At 34.6% G+C, this 22,278-nt stretch overlaps 1 protein-coding gene across 5 annotated transcripts in view; it reads left to right on the forward strand.

Moving 5' to 3' along the window:
• The window catches only part of MEMO1 (mediator of cell motility 1), a 123,353-nt gene that overhangs the window by 95,509 nt on the left and 5,566 nt on the right, over positions 1–22,278 (forward strand). For 3 of the 5 annotated variants that reach the window (XM_027033498.2, XM_053201039.1, XM_053201038.1), the window contains 2 exons: positions 5,907–6,049; positions 14,385–14,461. In XM_027033498.2, coding sequence (XP_026889299.1) covers positions 5,907–6,049; positions 14,385–14,461 — 220 coding nt within the window. Of the gene's footprint in view, positions 1–5,906; positions 6,050–11,055; positions 11,357–14,384; positions 14,462–22,278 lie in introns of those variants that run through there. The other 2 variants (XR_008289593.1, XM_053201041.1) reach the window with 2 other exon arrangements.

Consider the following 22,278-nt stretch of genomic DNA (forward strand, 5'->3'; position numbering starts at 1 on the left):
TCTAGAAATTTCATGTAAATGGAATCCTACAAGATGTCTTCCGTAGCTATCCTTTTACACTTAGCGTACTGTTTTTGAGGTTCACCAATCTTTTAGCATGTATCACTAGTTCATTCCTTTTTATTGCCAGATAGTTATTACATTATATGAATCTGTGATATTTTCTTTATCCATTCACTAGTTGATGGACACTTAGATCAATTCCATTTTTGGCTATTAGGAATAATGTTATAAATAACATATCATACAAGTTTTTATGTGAGCATATGTTTTCGTTTCTCTTGAATAAGTACTTAGGAATGATATAGCTGGGTCATGTAAATCTATGTTTTAACTCTTTCAGAAACTGCCAAACTATTTTGCAGAGTAGCAGCACCATTTTATATGCCAGCAGGAACACGAGGTCTCTAGTTTCTCCCCATACTGGCCAGTATCTGTTATTGTCAGAGTACAATAACATTTTTGATTACAACCATTCTAATAGATATATATAACCTGACTTGGTGTTAATTTGCATATTTCCAGTGACTCATGATATTGAGCAACTCTTCAGTGTGGTTATTAGTCATTTTTATGTCTTCTTTTGTGAAATGTCTGTTCATATATTTTGCTCTAGTTTTAATTTGATAATTTGCCTTCTTACTGAGTTATGAGAGATTTTACATATTCTAGATACAGATTATTTCACTCTGTTGAAGAGCAAAAGTTTTTGATGAAATCATTTTATCATTTTTTTTCTCGTGTGGATTTTGCTTTTGGTATCATATTTAAGAAATCTTTGTCTAGGGGCACCTGGGTGGCTCAGTCAGTTGAGCATCTGACTTGATTTTCAGCTCAGGGTATGATCCCAGTGTTCAGGAATTGAGTCCTGAGTTGGGCTTTGTTCTGAGCATGGAGGCTGCTTGGGATTCTCTCCCTCTCCCTCTCCCTCTCCCTCTCCCTCTCCGCCCCTCCCCTTCCCCCTCCCCCTCCCCCTCCCCCTCCCTCTCTCTCTCTCTCTCTCCCTCCTTCTCCCCCATTCCCCCATTTGTTCTCTCTCCCTATCAAAAAAAAAAAAAAAAGAAGAAATCTTTGTCTAATTCAGGGTCACAGAGATTTTTTTCTTCTTGAACAGGAATCAGCAAACTATAGCCTGCAGACCACATCTGGCCCACAGCTTGTTATTGCAAATGTTTTATTGGAAGATAGCCATCCATACCCACTCATTTACATATGTGGCTGCTTTCTGTTTACAGTGACACTTTGGCAGCTACAGAGATTGTATGGCCCAGAAAATATAAAATATTTACTTTACGGCTCCTTTGAAAAGATTGTTGCTAACCCCTGTTCCAGGAGTTTTCTTAGTTTAGCTCTTAATAGTTATGTTTATTACCCAGTTTGAGTTAATTTTTGTATACAGTATGAGGTAAAGGTCTAAGTTCACTTTTGTTTCATATGGATATGCAGTGGTTCCAGTACTGTTTGTTGAAAACACTATCCTGTTAAGTAATGAGTCATTTTCCGTTTGCTGCTTTTAAGATTTTCTCCTTGTCTTTGGTTTTCCTCAGTTTCATTACAGTGTATCTAGATGGGGATCTCTTTGTGCTTATCATATTTTGGGTTGTTGAGTCTCCTGGAACTGTCGATCAATGTTTTTCATGAAATTTGGAAAGTTTTCAGCCATTATTTCTTTTAAGTCTTTTACTGTACCTTTTTTGGGACTCCCATTGTATGCATCTAGTGTGTTTGATGTTGTCTACAAGTCTCCAATGCTCTGGTCATTTCCCTCCAATCTTTTTTTTTTTCTCTACAGGTTCAATTATTTGTTTTATCTTTAATTTCACTGATTTTTTATGTAATATTGAATCTGCTTTTCAGACCATCTAGCAAATTTTAATTTCATTTGTTGTACTTTTCAACTCTAAAATTTCCATTTGATTCTTTTATTTTTTATTTAAAAATTTTTAATGTTTATTTATTTTTAAGAGAGTGAGAGAGACAGAGCACGAGCAGGGGAGGAGCAGGGAGAGAGAGAGAGAGACACAGAATCTAAAGCAGGCTCTGGGCTCTGAGTTGTCAGCACAAAGCCAGATGCGGGGCTTGAACCCACAAACCAGGAGATCATGACCTGAGCCGAAGTTGGATGCTTAACTGCTTAACCTACTGAGCCACCCAGGTGCCCCCCCTCCTTTTTAATGTTTATTCTTGAGAGAGAGAGAGAGGAGAGAGCGCGCGTGTGAGAGAGCACCTAAGTAGGGGAGGGGCAGAGAGAGAGAGAGGGAGACATAAAGTCGGAAGCAGGCTCCAAGCTGTCAGCACAGAGCCCAACGTAGGGCTTGAACCCACGAACCACAATCATGACTGGAGCTGAAGTCGCACACTTAACTGACTGAGCCACTCAGGCTCCCCTCTATTTAATTCTTTTAAATAGCTTGCATTTCTTTGTTGTATTCATTAATTATTTAGTCATTGCCATATTTTAACTTTTTAAAGCATGGTTTCCTTGATGTTTTGAACGTATTTATAGGAATTGTTTTGAAGTCTTTGCTAAATCTGGTCTCACGTGGGTACAGCTTCTATCTATTGGTTACTTTTTTCCCCCCTGATAATGTGTCACATTGTCCTGTTTCTGTGGCTCATAATTTTTTCTTACAACTGGACTTTTTATCTTATAGCAACTTGATTCCAGTTTTAATTTAATTTTTTTAATGTTTATTTATGTTTGAGAGAGATGACGAGAGTGAGCACAAGCAGGGAAAGGGCAGAGAGAGGGAGACACAGAATCTGAAGCAGGCTCCAGGTTCTGAGCTTTCATCACAGAGCCCAACATAGGGCTCTAACTCATGAACTGTGAGATCATGACCTGAGCTGAAATTGGACACTTAACTGACTGAGCCACCCAGTCACCCCTTGATTCTGGTTTTATTAAAATTTTCTGCAGGTGGTAGTAGTGGTGGTAGTTGTTTCATTCATTCATTCATTCATTCATTCATTCACTTTTCATTTGTTTGTTTGTTTGTTTGTTTGTTTAAGTAACTTGATTGGCTTTATCTACAGAATTTCTCTCTCCCAAAATGTGTGGCTACGGATTTATCTCCTCAACTTTTTAAAAATTCTTACGAACTTTGGCTTTCTAGAGTTCATCTCTGTGTCTGCATTGCTTAGTGCTTAGTAAATGATTGGTTGGAAGTTGTAATTGAACACCTTGAGCCAGTAAGGCTTTTGTCCTCTGCTGGCGGATTGTGTATATTTTGGGGAGTATGTTCAAAATTTGGGCCATTTTCTAGCTTGCCTCCTTTACTTTCTATTGGGTCTTCTCTGGTCTCCCTGTGTATACATGCAGATTTCCAGGCAGCCTATGATGTGGGAGATGTTGGTTTTTCTCAGGTCTCTAATTTGCCTTGGATATGCTCTTAACCTCCTAATTAGCTGGCATTCTGGGGGGAGCTAGGGACCTTAGGGGTCTCCCCTGTACATTTGTGCTTGCTGCCTTCTAGTCACATGGGGTTTTGTGGAGGGCATCAATCCTTTCCTCAGAATAAATGAATTTATCTGGTCCCTGCGTGGCTCTCTCCTTTCCAGAGTCTCCATGTTAAATTTCTAGGTTTGTGGGTTGCCTCAAGTGGTTCCATAACCTCAGGCTACAAGAGCTGTGGGCTTTTCTGTTTCCTGCTGGGTGTGAGTATTCTGCTCTGTACTCCAAGTCAAAGTGAGCCCCCTTTAGCAGTGAAGCTGCCGATTTTCATAGGCAGCTTCTGCCATGTTGGTGGATTGGGGCAGGGGGATGGAGGCAGCTCCTGGTAAGATGCCAGACTTCCACTGTTCTTCCCAAGATGTTCACTTATTTTACGCTGATAAACTCTTCTCGTTGTGTTTTTTGCCTTGTTGAATTTCTAGAGCCACAAAATGGTTATTTTTGACAGTTTTATCATTGTTTTTTCTGAGGGCAAGATTTTGTACTCCTTCATTGGGAAAAACCAACTTGACAACTTGTATTCTAGAGCCTAGGAATATTATATTTCAAAGCCAAATACTCATTTTTCTAATTCATGCTTTGTGAGAAGATAGAACAAGTAATTTTTTAAAGAGAAATGACGAAGAAGTAGATAGATGGATCTTGATTCAAAGCTTAGATTTCTGAGTAGTTTGAGCCTTTTACCTTCGTATCGACTTGCAAGATGAGACCGAGGTTAATTGAATGGTTTGGTGGCTGTATGGAATAGTAGATATGTATTATTTCTTCAGAGTGAGCCAACTACTGTTGATAAACTACTTTTCCTATAGCGTTGCTCACTTCATAATAGTTTAAGAAAATAGATATTGTAATTATGATCATTTGACAGATAAGGTAAAATACATTTTTAGGTTAGTGATTTACCCACCCTCTCAACTTTTATTATATGATGGAGATGGTACTTGTACCTATTTCTTCTGACTTCTTGTTTTTTAATACTCTTATATAACTGCATCCCTACCATGTCATAATTACTTACACTCTTTGATGATCTTAGTTTTTTTTAAATTTATGTAGGTAGTACTTGAAGTTAGAACAATTCATAACAGTCTTCTTGAATTATTACTAGAGCTCAAATTCTTTTCTTTCAAATGATAATCACTCTTAGCTTACTGAAGAGCCCCTATTCCTTCCTGGAGTTGTAAAGCAAACTGGTGAAAGAATCAGAGAAAGAGATATTCCATGGCAGCTTCCTCTGCCAGCTTCCTCTTTTTTTCTTACTCCATAGATGCAGATTCTGCCCAAGAAGCCCCTGCATTGCAGAGGGACTGGAGATCTGTATGATCTGTTTATTTCGCAATTGACAAGGGTAAGGGGGCCTTTATGGGGGAGGTGCTTGGGTGCCCTGAATTTAGCTTTATGAAGCTGGGCTAACACTTATTTTGGGAATAAACTAAAATTTCGTATTTTTAAAAACCCTTTTATGAATTGTTTGTCCTACATCAGTTAAGTGTCAGATTATCATATTAAAAAGCATTTATTATAATGGTGATTTTTTTTTTTTTTAAAGTCCTGTTCAGAACAAGTCAGACAAACATGATTCACGCTTCTAAAATTCCAATCTGGGATCATTTAGAATATAAATAATATTGAATATATGTAAGTAAAATTTCACAACAATGAAAATTTTAAAAGGTTTGGGGTAAACGTCTGTTTCTATAGCCCATCATAGTTATTCTTTATTAATCTGCTCTGTTCCTTTTCCATAAATCTGTCAATCTGTAGAGTGAAAAAGGGACTTGTGGATATGTCATAAACATTGTGGGTGGTTGTGGTGTCTTTTTCTTGCTGCTAGAAATTAATATCTACTTCCTTGAATTCTGTGTCCACCCTAGAGACCAGTGAATTTTGAGTTGTATCGTCAGACTGTCCTGTATCTGTTTATTAGTTAGTATAGGTATAAGGTGCAGTTGGTGTATCTTATGGGAGCCAAGGGTTAAGTTCTGTAGGTCTCACTTGGCAAGGTCATAGAAGTGCCAGAAGTCGTGGTATTTGTAACAGGATAGGATTAAAATATTGAGGAAGAGTTTAATGCTCTTTTAAAATTGTGGAAGGATGGGGCAGATGATTGTAGCTTTGCTTGGTAGTTGAGAAGACTTGGTGATGGTCTGATGGGCTTATTTTTATTTTTGAGGACATTATTATACCTAGTAGTAAAATAGCTTTGTTTACCTAAAGAATATTGTATATTTCTGTAATTTAAATAGATATTTTTAGTATTGTGCCTCTCTCTTACTTGTAAATGGTCTTCTTTAAACATTTTATTTGCAGATTAAAAAATTCAATAATATGTATATTATCCTTACCACAATTAATAATGTTCCACTTTTAGTGCCAACACACTGGAAAACTATTTTTATTCTTATACTTCTTAAATGACTTTTTTTTTTTTTCTTCTTCTGTTTTCTTTAAGCCATAAGGATGAGTTTACCATTATTCCTGTACTGGTTGGAGCTCTGAGTGAGTCAAAAGAACAGGAATTCGGAAAACTCTTCAGTAAATATCTAGCGGATCCTAGTAATCTCTTTGTGGTTTCTTCTGATTTCTGCCATTGGGGTAAGTTCTAGATGTTAACATATCATGGTAGATATTATATACTTGTGCTTAATGGTATCTTTTCACTGTAAGCTCTGATTTTCTGTTCCTTATCACTTTCCTTGGAGAGTTTTACTTTTAGCCACAATACTTCAAAGTGAATAAAAAAGTCTTTTGGTCATTTAAAAAGGATCAGATTATGATAGTGGGTCATGGATACATTTCCAAAGGCGACTGGTATAATTGGATTCACACTGTGAGGGCATCCTTGCTTAGCTACTTACGATAGTGGGAGTAAAGGTCTTTTAACCCTATTTCCAGGTAGAGTTGTGTGGTAGATTCTCTGAAGTTAGTTTTTTGGTAGATAAAACAAATGTTCTTCTTTAGAAGGTAGGAGAGTGCTTTGTGCTATGCCAGTCCTTTACCACATTTCTTTTTTTGTAATTAGTGTATTTTTTCTATTTTTCTTTTGGTGCTTAAATTTCTGCTATTAGCTTAGAGCTACCCTACAAAGATTGTAACAGGTTGGCTATTAGCACTGTGGTCTTCATTGGTAATGGTTTATAAGGGTAAGGATTCTGAAGTGATTTTTGTTATTATTGTGAATAAAGAGAGTAAGGAAACTTAACAGTGAATAGATCATAAAGAAAGTGAGACATTTGTGGATGCTTCTTTTAGTAAATTTTGATTTTTGATTTCTTTGGATACAATTTGTTCTCCTTTATCCATTGCTGTTCTGGATTATTTCTGAATCCTGTTCCTTTTAGGACATCTCTCATTGGCTTAAGAATGCCAATATCTATTCATCCTTCAGTTATTTCTTTGATTATAGAGAAAACAGAAGGCACAAGACTATAAATTTTAAGATACAGTACTAGAATGGCCAGAAAAACATCCTCAATGAGATACAGGGAGGCCTGGCTTTTATATGTCTTAAGCATTGATTCCTAGAGTTGACAATATTTATCTGGCCTGGTTAGGCTGATATTTTCTCTTACCTTGCTCTGTGAGTGGTTTTGAGATTTCATTTTAAGAGAACCATCCTCCCTAATGGTATAGATAAGTATTGGGGTTTAAGTCACTGATTTCTCGTCTGGGGCTGATTGTCCTCTGAGGGGGCATTTGGAAATGTCTGGAGACATTTTTGGTCATCACAATGGGGTGGAGGTGGGAAGCGGGGATGCTTTAGGCATCTGCTGAGTAGAGTCCAGAGAAGCTGCTTCATAAACATCCTACAGTACACAGGACAGCCTTCCACATCAAAGAATTATCCTGCCCAAAATGTCAGTAGAGCTGAGGTGGTGAAGCCCAGGTTTAAGGTATGCAGGTAGCTGTACTACCTTGCCAAACTCCCTGAGAGGTTCTCAGGGGTGTTTAGTAATCAGTTCTATTGGCTAGTTTGCTACCTTTGTCAGAAGTTTTTTTTTATGGATTATAAGTATATTACTTAGATCTGAGGGCTAGGTATTTGCTTAAAAAGAGTTCTTTTCTTAGAAATTCTGAAGTTTAGTCATAGTTGATCTTAAAAACTAAGGTATATCATTATTGAAAAAAGGGCTCTTTTTCTTAGTATTCTGAATTTACATTGGTAGTAAAGCATGTCCGTATGTTTTAGAAATTAAAAATTCTTAAAAAAATTTTTTTTATTATTTATATTTTGAGAGACAGAGCTTGAGGAGGGAAGGGGCAGAGAGACAGAGAGAGACAAAGAGAGTCACACACTCCAAAGCAGGCTCCAGGCTCTGAGCTGTCAGCACAGAACCTGATGTGGGGCTCGAACCCATGAACTGTGAGATCATGACCTGAACTGAAGTCGGACGCTTAACCTACTGAGCCACCCAGGTGCCCCAGGAATTAAAAATTCTTAAAGCATGTGACCCGTCCCTCTTCACTTTTAAGACCTCTATGAATCACTTTACTTTTAAGATTTAAGTAGTTAGTTCCCCTGATACTGTTCTTGAGAATTGAAGTTCTCCCTCTAGGTTGGTACCATGTGCACTCACAGCATAAATCCACACAAAAATCAGTATAATGCTATAATAGTGCTCTTCTCTGTAAAATCATCCTTTTCACCTCAATAATGAATTCTAAAGCAAACAAGCCCTAGTTCACTACTATATTTAAGTACGATATTGAGAGAGAGAGAGAGATGAATTTTGTTTTATACCCTACCTAGGTTTTTAGAAAATTATTTAGGCCGTTTGATCTGTGTTCTAGAAAATTTTGGTATTTAAATTATAAGATAAGATTTCCTGGTGATAATTACAAAAAAGAACCCCAAGTTTCCAAAGATTGGTAGATGTTATGAGAATTATCCAGAAACTAAAACATATTTATGTTTACATTTGGTAGTTAACTAATAGAACTTTTCCAAGTGTTTGTTTTTTTAGTATGACTATCACTAATAATACCCATTAAGTGCTTACTTTGTACTTATGAAAAAAGCACTGTACTAATTCTTATTGGGAAAGTTGATGAAGGTCTGGTGATAAGTGGAAGGTATTGCATGTATACTATTTCAAAATTGGTGTTTCCCTCTATAATTGTAATAGTAACTGTCATTTTTATAAAGTAAGATTTATTTTCTATTTTATGTGCCTAATTGAAGTAATATGAATCATGGGCTAGTTATGGGTTAAAATGTCTCAGAAATTTTCATGTTTCTCAAATTCATGCTCTGGTGGCGTTGGTCATCTTTTCTATATTAATGGATGCTATACTCCCACTTCAAAAAACTAGCTTTTTCTTGTGAAGATATTTCTTAATGGTTTCTTCTTCTTTTTTTCTTTTTTTGTAAAGATACTATATAGATTGCTTTTACTATATCATATTAATGGTAACACTGAATTGTAAATCATTTCATAGGAAGGATTCACTTCCTCAAATACTCAGAGATTTTCAAACTATCATTGACTTAAGCTGTCAACACACTGTATATTTCTAAATAGCTGATTTTTGAAAAAAAATTGATTATGGTACAGTTGACAAATTACTCAGATATATACAGTGGAATTTTGTTTTTGTTGAATGGTGGATTAGAGTCCTGGCAGAGACAACAAATTTCATTTCTAGTCATTGTTTATATTATGTCCAGCTTCTGTTAAAAACAAAGCAGGGAATTTGGTGACAGAGACAGTGGGAAACCTGTATGTAATTGGCAGGGTTTTGCCTGGTTGATTTGATTTGTTAGCCAGTGTCCATTACAAGAATGACTTTTTTTTTTTCCAGTTGTTTTAAAGATGTTCCATCTCTCAGATCCCATTTAAATTTTATGTGGACTTGAAAATGGCATTAGAGAGAGAAAAAGCAGAAAGACTAAAATATTCTCAAGTGTTTTTTTTTTGGGTGGGAAAAACTAAGGGAGAGTGGGAACCTGGATTACATTATGCCCCTTCTTTCTGTCCCTTCATTTGAATCCGCACCCTGTCTCCACCCACCACCCCCCAAACCCTCAGCATTTCAATTCTCGCCTTTTATTTTATCGTAAGTCTAATCCACATGGAAATTCATTAGTCAGCCCAATAGAGTGATGTTTCCTAGTAACTCTTTTCATAATCCTACCTCATTTCACCCTTCTTGCTGCTACCAGGGATTGTGGCATAAGTGAAGGACATTTGCTGCTAGTAATTGATTTTTACTCTGGTTAGGTAATGTGAACCCTATACTTTTTCTGATCAAGTTTCTTGTCCTATAAGATGGCTCCGTATAAGAGAATTTTGACTGGCCCTATTTTAGTTTTTCTAATTGGTAGAATTTTCATTCTGTTTTCCTTTCAGTTTTGCTCTTCTCTTCTCTCTCTCTCTCTCTCTCTCTCCACACACACACACACACACACACACACACACACACACACACACACACAATGTTTGAACTTTTCTGATCGCTCTGAAATTCATATTTTCAAATTTAGATTATTGATAGCTTTCATTAACATTTTTAACTTGTAAGATGTTTCTAAATGAAACTGGATCTAACAGAAATTGAAATTTTTAAAGTTGATTCATTCTTCTGTGTAATTTTTCTTTTATGGTGGTTTTAAGTACAAATCAACTTCAGTAAATTTACTTGGTAAATGTTAATGATAAATTATTAAAATATGAATAAAGTTTACTACAGTCACTTAAGCAATTTTGGATTTTTACATATAAACTTTTATTTGTCTAAGTTTACATAATTTCTCTTTTATGTGTCATCTATTAAAAGTGGCATTCCCTTAAATATTTATGATTTTATATCTTAGTTCAGATTTCTACTTTAATATATATTAATGAGTGATTATTCATGCATGCTCTTTTTCCTTTCTGTTGTCAGTCTCTTAGGAGTATACTAGGGTATTACTATTTTCTAAATATTGAAATTGGTTTGAGTATAAGTTAGCTAATTTCTGAAATACATCTTATCGAAGCTTTCATATTCGTCTTCTCAAATTTCATACATACTAATTTGACATATTTAAGTTTTTGATTTTTTGCAAGTATGAGAGAAGACTTTATTTTTACATTATAACTAAGACTTCAGAATGTAAGGACTATAGTTTTTTATGATTTCAATTATGAATGTCCCCAGTTTAGGCCCTTAGTATAGAATGAATGGCCTCATAGTCTATCTCACAAGTTGTTGTGAGGTTAACTCAAATAATTGAAAATATTTTAATATATAAACATAAAGTGACTAAGTGAATGTATAATAGTACAGTTTTTACTGGACATATGTCTGAAAGTCTGTCTTGTTGACTAATCTTTTGGGAGGTTTATTGATCAACTTTCCAAGCTCATTGTTTATTTCTACAATCCAGTGTATAGCTTAATGTTGAGGTATTTGATATTTTTTTACTTTTTGTTTTGAGGTACTTAAAAAGTAGTGTTGGTTCTTGTACCATTCATTGTTATGTTTGTCCTCATTAGTTGATTGTTGTGTGTTAAACAGACATCCCTGGAGCTTACTCTCCACACTCTGTGAATCCACTCATTAATCACCAGTCACCTTTGGAGATGGGAAAATTACTTACCTGTATTTCTTTTTCTCAGAAAGCGTGCTCTGGAATGGATTCACAAATGAGCTACCCTCCTTCCCTCAAAGAGTAAGGTTTCTGCTTTACAGGATTTTTTTTCTTGGGTTATTTTTCCTCTCATCTTTTGAATTTGAAAAGAACTGAGGGAAGGCACCTGAAGAAACTACTGACATACTCACTAGGGGAGTTCCAAAGCTTGTGCTGCCCCTAGGGGCAGTGTCAATGGCTCTTAAAGCTAGAAAGCTCATACTTGGAGTTGAAACAGGGGCTCAAAGAATCCATTTTCCCAGTGTACCTTCTGAAAGGATAAGTTTCAGGTAAGTAATTTTCTCTTACTATGTGATATGCTTTATTCATACTTATAAAAATATGCAAGTCCACTTCTCCAGGTACATAGGCAACTGTATTTACTCAGTTTAGATGCATAAGCTTTACTGAATGTTAGAAGGATTATAAAACAAATGTCTGATCATGAGTTATATGAAATCATAATATATTTTAAATCAATAAATATTTGATTAAAGGTGCATTTGATAAACAGTGTATTGTGCTAGTGTTGTCATGTCTCTTATTTCTCACTAAATAAAATCTGGATAAACTTCTTTTTAATAATTAAATACAAAAGTGTTTTTTTTTTTTTTGCATTCAAATTCCAAGAGGTGTGTAGCTAAAGTGTGTGCATGCATGAGCGCGTGCACACCAACCCACACCTATATACACATGTAGGCTAGGATGATGTAAACTATTTACTTCAGATTAGATGTTTTCTGTGTGTGTAGTGACCAGAATGAATTACTCAAGTAATTTTTAAATGCTTGTACAATTTTTAAAAATTATTGTGAAGACAGTTTGAGCTGTTTAAGTAAGGTATTTTTTCAGTGTAGTAGCTATATGTAGTGTGGATTTAGCTACTTAGTCAATATATTATTTAGAGCTCATAAGTATTTCTACTCAATTCTTCAGCTACAAAATGCAAGGTAGCTACCTAAAGAGTAGCAAGAGGTAGATAGCAAAATGTTAGAAACATTTGCTCATCAATCTTCTGTGTATTTTGTCCTTCTTTTTAAATCACATGCTGATTTAATATTTTAAAACATTTGAAACATTTTCTGTATTTTTCTCTTCAGAAGTAGCTTTTAAGTGAATGTTACATTGAAAAGTGTCCATACGAACAAGGCAGCATTTTCAAGTAGTTACGCTTTTCACTTATGATTAAGGCAGGTTTGACCAACTTCATTCATTTGAAATGGCAGCTCCGAACTTGGAAATACGCAGAAAAGACTTTTCAGTAGCAAATGGTTATCACAAAGTCCATGCATTTTACTCTGCACCTGAAGAGTAGCAGTTTTCAGATTAGATAATTGTGTCCCAGTCACAGGGTTTATTGACAGCTAAAAGGAATAGCTATTTCCTGAAGCAAGAAAAAGAATACATTAGTATAAACCTGAAGCAGTTCAAGTTCGAAGAATATTCACTGTGATTGCTTCCAAGGATATTACTCTTACTATGGTTGACAGTGAGTCAGAATTTTCTTGTCTAAGATTATTCATTTAATTGTTCATTCATTTCACAAATGATTTGGCATAACTCTATCAAAACAACTTTGAAATAGAAGTAGAAATTTCGTACTAATGAATTGAATCAGTGAGTTATTGGGACAGGCGTAAGATCTGTCTTTGAGCCTTCCAATAGCCACCTGGAAAATGGGAAAAATAGGGTTATAGAGTTCTCATTATTAGGTAGGAGTAAGTACGTACATTCTGTAAAGAAAAACAAAACTAAGCCTAACTCTAAATTTTGAAAGAAATGTATGATGAGTTGTTTAACAGAGGGGCATTGAGTGATGAATTGTCACTATGTAAGAATTTTTTCAGTGTAAGGACTGTAATGGATCTCATAGTTATGGCAACATTTAGTAATCTTCAGTGTTTACAAAAAAAGTTGTTGTATCCAGAAAGCAGATAATCGTCTTAGAATCCTATTGCTGATTCTATGATACCATGAATTATAAGATGCAATACTGATTTAATAGAAGCTCTTGAGGGAAAGTAAGAACTGTTACATTGAGTAATTGTACATAGTAATGTATGTGAAAAGCTAAAATATAAAAGTTAAGGAAATACAGTATATTACAGAAAGATGACCAGCAAATATGACCAACATCAACATGTAAAGGAAGTGTTGAGAACTATGGTGTGTGGTTTTTTTTTTCCAAAAAAGAGTATCAAAGAAGTTTTTTTATTTTCCGTTGCTCGTCATTTATAGTAAGATTAAACAGAAAACTTAGAAATCATAATTATCCAGCTGGAGAAACCCATCTTCTCGGGTGTGAAGATAATAATTGTATATGTGAACTTTGCTGTAAAAATGAAGCTACAAGACACATAGTGTGTGCATACATGACTGGTATACTCTAATACTTTTTAAGTGCATTGATGGATCTTTAAAAATGACTAAATACAAAAGTAATAAGTTCCTACATACGCATCACAGAAATAAATACAAGTGTAGATGTATCTGAAATACAACATAATCAGTGGAATAAGATAACCGCAATTAGTTATGAATATATTTAACTTTTGGTTTTTATGTAACTATAGTAGGAAGCAAAATGTATTACCTGAGCCTTTTGTTTTCTGTCTTCTTTTCAAGCTTCTTCCATTTTACCCTCTCTTTCTTGGAGAAGAGCTAAACGTTGAATGTTCTGTGCTTGTACTCTTACTGAGATTTTGTCAGAGTAGGACTATTTATTATATTTATTCTTTTGTGCCTCCTATTTTAAGGCACCTGTATTGCTTTTTCAAGTAGAGAGTTTTGCAAAAATGAGATAAATTTTTTTATTGAGGTCATAAAAATCACATAAGCCATGTGTTTCTCTGACCTGCAATTTTTTTTTTCTGTAATAGAGATCAAATCTTTGTACTTATCCAGCAAAAGCTAAGCTTCCATTGATTTGTTACATTGAGATAGTTTTCTTAAACCAAATTTCCTTGAATCGTATTCTTTGGGTTTACCTTCCGTTACAGACTGATACAATATGTTTAACATTGCTTCTAACTTTTAAGCTGTTTTGTTTCCTTAGTCTTTTGTATTGCTCGTCACTTTAAGGTTCTACAGTTTGAAATAGTTTTTAACATCATAAAACACTGTTGATATATCATTTCTTTATCACCTTCCCAAATATGCCTTTTATTTTTATGTACAAGGGCTCTTGGGAATGATTCTCTCAGAGGCTTAAGCTGTGCTTTGCCCTCCATGAGAACTGAAATTATTTGGTAAGCGCTTGCTTTCTTTTTAGCTTCTAATTTTTCCCTATTTTATTTTGTACATGATATTTGTTTCAAGGTCAAAGGTTCCGTTACAGTTACTATGATGAATCCCAGGGGGAGATTTATAGATCCATTGAACATCTAGATAAAATGGTAAGTCTTTCAGGTGTGGGTTTTAATGCTCTAAGGTGTTTTCTTTCATTTCAGTTTAGTGATTCAAGACTTAATATGTTGAATTATACAGTGGACTAATAATTCTTTCCCTACCTACCTAACTAAATGTGCAAAATATAGTTTATCATCATATGAATATTGATTATAAAAATAATCCCTTTTCTATTAGTTGAAATTTCCTTTATCTTTTTTTGATTAATGAGACTAAGAATAATTAGATTTGGATTTTAGATGCTATTTGGGGGAGTGTCTCAGGTTTAGGGAAGACAGGATACTAATGCCATTACTTATTTTTAAGCAGAAACAACCACAGCAAATTCTTAGTTTATTTTATTATTTAATTGTATCTTTTGGCCATTTGGATTTTCTGAAATGGTGTTTCATTTTGTTGTTTTATATATAGAATTTAAAAATATGATTGTATTCTTACATGGCCCAGAACTACAGTAGACATTGATCTTGCTGTCATTTTCCTTGAAGTAGTACAGTAGTCATAGTACTTGTTTTCATATTTAAAAAGTCATACAAATAATTTTGTTGTTTTTTTTTTTACCTAAAATAGAATATTAAATATAGCAGATATCTCACTGATTGGAACAGAATATTAAATATAGCAGATACATCATTAATTTGAACAGAATACTAAATATAGATGAATCTCTAATTTGAACAGAATATTAAATATAGCAGATAAATCACTAATTTGCTCTGACTTTTGACATCATTTTAGTTCCCTAGTCCTCAATTTGTCATCTCTAAGATAAGAGACTTGGAGTAGGTGGTCTCTAAATTGTCTTTAAACTCCATCAGACTTTAAGCCTGTGATCTGTTAAAATCAACTTTACCCCTGTTTGAAAAGCCTTATGCATATGTTTTAGTACAAGAATATTTAGTCTAAAGTAGATAAACATTTTAGTAAAGAATCTGGATCTAAAACTATAGCTGGGCTATTATCTTGTATATTTTATTAAAGGCAAAATGGAATGAATGCAAATTTAGTTACTTAGGAGATTTTATCATATTTAAATTTATCTTGTTACTTAGATCCAATTATGTGTGAACACTTTTGCTTTGGAATTTTGTTTGGATTTTAATCTACTGACTTTTTTTTTGCCTTTATGATGTTGTCGTTTCAGTTAATTCTTTTCTGGCTTCTCCTTCTGATCTTACTCTTCTGAGGCTTAGTGCTCACTTGCCTCAGAAAACTTTTCTGTTCTGTTGTCATTTATTTTTTTCATGTAGCAAGTGGTTAATGGGTGTCTAATGCGTGTCTGGTACTGTGTGAAGTATTGCAGATGTTAAGAAGAGAAAACATTGTCTCCCACTTTATGGAACTTACAGTGTAGTCATTGAACAGACTTAGAAGCTATTATGGTGTAGAGATGTAAGAGATATTTAGGACACACACTCTCCTTATTGTTCCATGAAAATGACATACGTGTGCCTAGCTTAGGACTTTTGCCCTTTCTACACTCGACTATCTCATTTACTCTGTGGCTTTGCTCTGCTTCACCTTCCCAATGGTACTGGCTGCCCTGTTTAATTTTGCATCATACCCATTTAGCATTCCCAATCCACTTAACCCTGCTGCAGTTTTTCTTTCAACAAACTAAATATTGTACTTATCACAGTTTTGTTAGGAAATTTATTTTGTTCTCTGACGTATCCAAAGTGCTTAGAGTCGTGAGTAGAACATTAGTAGGTGCTCAATAAATATTTTTCAAGTGAATGAATTAGTGAACATAATCTTCCTCCGTACATAATTAAATTAAGCAAATACCCTAACTGTAATATGAAAAAGAAATAAAGGGAAAGTAATTTATGATAAACTAGTATATTTTTTAATAGTGTAAGCACCCAGATGCCAACTATGTTAGGAGACATTATGAAGTAGTTAAATGCTTCCACATTGTATCATTAATATAAGAGCTACCAATCCAGACCTAAACAGTTATTTTATATTTGTGACTCACATTACTAAGCTGTGTTGCAGGGTGACTCGATTTCCCAAAATGGTGAATAATTCTTAGTAAAGTTGTAACCTAAACAAAATATAGCCTTCCCTCAGTTTACGTGATATGGAAATTCCTGGCGAATCTATCTACTGTATATTAAAACCAGGCAAAACTTCTTAGTATTTATATATAAAATAGGGTTAAGGGTATAAAGAATTATACATGATTATTTCATCTATGTGGACATGTCAGAGTGCTTTGGGATGAGAACAGTTATTTGTGTGGAGGACAGTCCTGTGTTAGAGGACAATCAGCATCCTTGGACCCCACTCACTAAATTCCCCAGTAGCGTCTTCTAATTATTGGGACTTCGCAAAAATGTGCCCACAACTTTCCATTACGTCCCTGTGGTAAACCGTCCTTCTATGACCCTACCCTACTTAAGTTTTCTTCTCAATATTAATTACTGTGTGACTTGTTATTTGTTGATTTGTTTGGTGATACCCTTCCCTATTAGGTTATAAGCTTTATGAGATCAGGATCTTTGTCCATTTTTTTTTTCAGCCTTTCACTGGGTACTAAATATATATAGTTATTGAGTGAATCAATGGAAGAATGGACAGGGTAGCGGTGAGAAATGAAGCTAGAGAATCTGGAGCAGGCTGCTTAAGGGGTATTAAATAGGAAAGTGATAAAATCAGATTGTATTTGAATAGATCACATAGCTGCTGTGTAGGCAGCAAGTAGGCTGGTGGGAGGTCAGAAGAAAAATCAGACCAGTTTGGTAATCCAGGTGACAGATGGTAATTTAGACAGTGGATAGGGTGGTGATGGTGGAAGAGAGGGACAGAGTGGATATATTCAGTGTATTTAAGAGATAGATTGATGATAGGACTTGGAGATTGCTTGAACTTGCTGAGGAAGGAAGTATCAAGGATAGCTTCTAAATTTCTGACTTATGCTGCTGGTTGGGTGTTGGTACTATTCACTTAGGTTTAAAGCACAAGAAGATAGGACTGATGTTTTAGGAAGTAGGGAAATCATAAATCCCATTAAGGATGTGTTATATTTGCTGTTGCCTTTAAGATATCCAAGTGGACATGTCAGTCAGGTAGGCATTTGGATTTTCATTTTGCTAGTTATTTTTGAGTGCACTTACAGTCCTAGGCACTGTTGGAGATATGGCAGTAAACACACTTGCTCTCACAGAACTTTTTTTCTAACAGGAGGATATATATATATATATATATATATATATATATATATATATATATATATACATACACACACACACACACATATATATATATATATACATACACACACACACACACATATATATATATATATATATATATATATATATATAATAAAGGTAAAGGTATGTATAAGTTAGTTTCCAATAGTGATATGTGCTATACAGAATATATAGAAAGGGTTTTGAAATGGTAAATGATTTGAGTGATTGGTGACTGAGTGATTGTAGAAATACTTCCCTGAGGAGAGACATTAAGCTGAGATAGTGATGGTAAGAAGGAGCAAACCAAATTCAGATCTGAGGAGTGAGCATTCTTGACAGAGGGAACTGCCCGTGCAAAGATGGGAAAGAGGCTGGTGTGTGAAGAAAAGGAAAAAAAGGACAGTGTTGCAGGAGTGCAGTAGGTAAGGCTAAGAATGGTACAAGCTGTGGCAGGAGGGACAGACAGAGAGCAGATAATGGAGGACTTTATATTCTAGGGTAAGAAATGTATGTAAGTACAAGGGGAAGTGAAAATGATGTAATCACATTCTTTTAAAGGTTATTCTGGTGGTTGTGTAGAGGATGGATTCTACATAAGGTTCAAGAGTAGTAATGATGGACATGGGCAGTAGTTGAGGGGAAAGATGATAGTAACTTGGACTAGGGTGGTATAAGTGGATATGGAAAGAAGTTGGTAGATTTGAGATCTCTTTCAGAAGTATTAAACAGAGCTTTGCTAAGGAATTAACTATATTGGCTTGAAGCCCAGAGAATAGGCCTGGAGTAAGTTTGAGAGTTCTAACAGGTAGGTGGTAATCAGAGCCAGACCAGAGGTAAGATTGTCTACTAGAGTAATCCTTAACCTTGTCTTTATAACCTAAATCATCCATGGAACTTTTTCAAAATAGACTTGCCCGTACCTGCCCCAGGAGATCGCCTTTTGGTAGTATGGAAAGAGTCCTAACATCATTTTACTCCTAAATTTGCTTTGTTAGGTGAATTTAAACTGTCTTACTATAGCCCCTAATCTGTTTAAGTAGAACAAAATTTCCTATTTATCTGTCTTCCCTTGTTTTCTATTCAGCTCTTTAAATCATTAGTCAACTTTAATTAAGCAACATTTAATTTTGCACAGGTAAGAATTTGTGAATCCATGAATTGATGCTTTTAGCACAGAGAGATGTTCTCCCCAAAATATTAGTTTACCCGGTGCTCTGAAGTCACCAAACATAGTGCCATTCTTTGGAACTCTCTAGAACTGTGGTCACATTTAAAAACTTTAATATTATTTATTATTCTATGTGTGTGTATATATATATATATGTATATATATTTATATATAAATGTCTGTACTTAATTCTTTTAGTCTTTTTTTTAAAACTTTTTTTAAATGTTTTAATTTTATTTTTTGAGACAGAGAGAGACAGAGCATGAATGAGGGAGGGTCAGCGAGAGAGGGAGACACAGAATCGGAAGCAGGCTCCAGGCTCTGAGCTGTCGGCACAGAGCCTGATGTGGGGCTTGAACTCACGGACTGTGAGATTGTGACCTGAGCTGAAGTCGGACGCTTAACTGGCAGAGCCACCCAGGCGCCCCAATTCTTTTAGTCTTCTAATTCTATATTGATTGTTAGCTATTATTAAGAGAAGTAGCTTTGTTTATCTTTCTTGATGTATATTATCAGTTAGGCAGATAGACCTTGGTTTCTTAATTTGAGGCAGAGCAAAAAGAGTAACATTTATCTGTTGGCATCATTCTCATAATTCTCCTGAAATTGTTGCCTTTTCTGGTAGCTTCTAAGTCTTTGAAATTAGAACTTTTGTTCAAAAGTATGTGTAGAACCAGTAAGCTTAAGATTGGCTTCTAAGTCTGCATCCGATTTACCATACTTTAGATGTCCAAAATCACCAGGGCATAATTTTTAAATTTTTATTTAAATAGATTGGGATACAATTACTGAATATTGAGTATTTGCTTCTTATTAATATGTTTGAATTTGATATTTGATTTGATAGTTTACTTAGAGTCTGATTTTTGTGGTCCCTTTCTATTTATAGAATTTTTAAATGGCTCATAAGTGTTCCGTTCCTTTATTAGCGTGCTCTAAATTCAAGTTATAAGTCAATTCTGGGGGATTGGAGTAAATGGGTTGAAATAATCAGAATGGCTAGTTCCATACATATAATCACGTATGTATGTCTTTATGCATATATGTATATATGTACACTCACTGTTAGACTCTTATATAACCTGATTTTTAACTGATTTATATAACCAAATGGTGAATATCCCTCTGTATATTCCTTTTCCAAAGTGCCATTTTATGTTATAAATTATTTCATTCGAGAACCATATTTTAGTTTATGTGTGCAATCTTTTGAGAGCAAATATAATTGGATGGTTCTCTAGATGTATTAGCACATGTTAGCAATTCTGAATTGTAATTATTATGCCTTTTGAAGTTTGATAAAATGAAAAACTATTTATAAAATTTTAGGTACAATCTGTTCAAAATTAGTGTGTAATAAAGTTTTGGCTCTTTTTTTGTTATCAGGAAAATCTTATTACATATAGTTACTAAAGTAAGTAAAAGGGTTTCTAGGTTCCAAAAGCAGAAGAAAAACAGCTTTTCCTCTTATTGTAAAATAATTATATCTCTAAAATTTGAATATCTTGGAATTGAATTATGTGAAAAAGATATGTAAAGAAAAATATATAGGAAAATAAACTGGATCTTCCAGATGTTGTAATTGGGGGGAAAAAAAAGTAACTAGTTACAGGAGATATAGATTCTGGAAGTGTTAGAATAGTATTGGCTCCTGATTATGTTTTTGGTAATTAGTACTTTGCAATTTCAGTAACCATAGTGACCAAAGCAGAACATACTTTAAGACATTGATTTTTGTGTACTTTGGAGATTATTTACTAGAAACATTAAAGATACATAAGTACATACATACATACCTTATATATGTCACATAACGTAATTTTTTTCTGTACCACTATTGATGTAGACCAATGTGTCATTATGGACATTGCCAGCTTATTTACGATTCGGCAAAGAGGATCTGAAAGTGTCATTGTAGCCATCTTTGTAATGTATTTTCCTTCCAAATTTATTAGTAGTCCTTTCATTTAATTTGAACTTGAGCTACTTTTCTTCCTATTCTTTTGTAAGTGAAATTGTTCATATTTGTCTACTCCTATTCTTTCTTGAACTTAGGCCAAGGTTTTATAGTATCTTCTTTTAAGAGAGCTATTTATTAGTGTGTTGCTTCTTAGCACTACTGTCTTTAGGGTGATTTTTTCCCCAATAAAACTTCTTTCACTCTAAGATTTTATCTTGTCGTCTCTTACAGAAAGCAGAATATTTCCTTTTCTTACCTTGCCTCCCTAAATGTATACTCATCTCTCTAATATATATATATATATATATCCTTACTTTAGAAAATGAGGCCTCAATGATAATATGGGATTAATTGTGTGTTTGTAGTAATGAAAAGACATGGTTTTAGTTCTTATGTCTTAAAGTCCTCTAAAAACGTTTGCTCCTTTTTTGTGCTTGTTACTTTAGAGGGAGATTGCTTCTGGGTGATAATATTTAAAACTAAATTAAATTTGGGACACCTGGGTGGCTCAATCAGTTACACATCCGACTTCAGCTCAGGTCATGGTCTCCCAGTGCATGTGTTTGAGCCCTGCATGGGGTTCTGTGCTGACAGCCCAGAGCCTGGAGCCTGCTTCCGATTCTGTGTCTCCCTCTCTCTCTGCGCCTCCCCCGCTCCTTCTCCTCCCTCCCCCACTCTCTCTCCCCCCCCCCCCTCTCAAAGATAAATAAACATTTAAAATTTTTAATTTAAATTAAATATCATATATAGATAAACTTTTTTTAAAAGGGAAGATTTTTGTTGTCTTAATCAGAGTCCTGAATTTTCAGCTTTGTCAGTTAAAACGGTGTATTCAGTTTAGGATTGCCACTTGGGATTTGACATTACAGGCTTTTTTACTCATTACTTGGAGAGTCAGCATAATGATAGATTCCCTCTGCCCTTGTCCCCCCTCAAGGTAGAGAGTTAGCTTTCAGTCTGAGGATTTCTTGCTGAAGCTGCTAAATTTCTCAGAAACCCACATCGTGATGGATATAGGCTTTTGGAGTTCATGATGTTTGTTTTGTATCTTAGATCCTCACTGCTTCATATTAGATTTAAGTTCATGCCAACAGATTCTCAATGTGCTAGGCCCTAGGCAAGATTTTCATCACCTGGACTTCAGATTCTTTGATCATATCTTCTAGTATTTTAGGGAATAGAAGATTAAGCATATTTGAGAAGCACTTAGTTTCTTCATCTTCTGCGAATTTTGACAGTAGTATTAAATTAGCATTTTCATCTCCTTGGAATTTTGGTAACAGTAATTTAAAAATTGTTAGCATCAAAATATAAATACATACAAAAGAATATATGCCAATGTTCTGTATTACTTAATGGATATCCTCTTTCTCATTATCATTATTGCTGTTGTTTGCAATACTTTATGAATTTTCCAATTGGAGACTTTCACTCATGAGAAAAGCCTTATTTTTTCTCTGTATCCCTTTATAA

This window comes from Acinonyx jubatus, chromosome A3 (genome assembly GCF_027475565.1).
Source record: "Acinonyx jubatus isolate Ajub_Pintada_27869175 chromosome A3, VMU_Ajub_asm_v1.0, whole genome shotgun sequence".
Lineage (NCBI taxonomy): Eukaryota > Metazoa > Chordata > Mammalia > Carnivora > Felidae > Acinonyx > Acinonyx jubatus.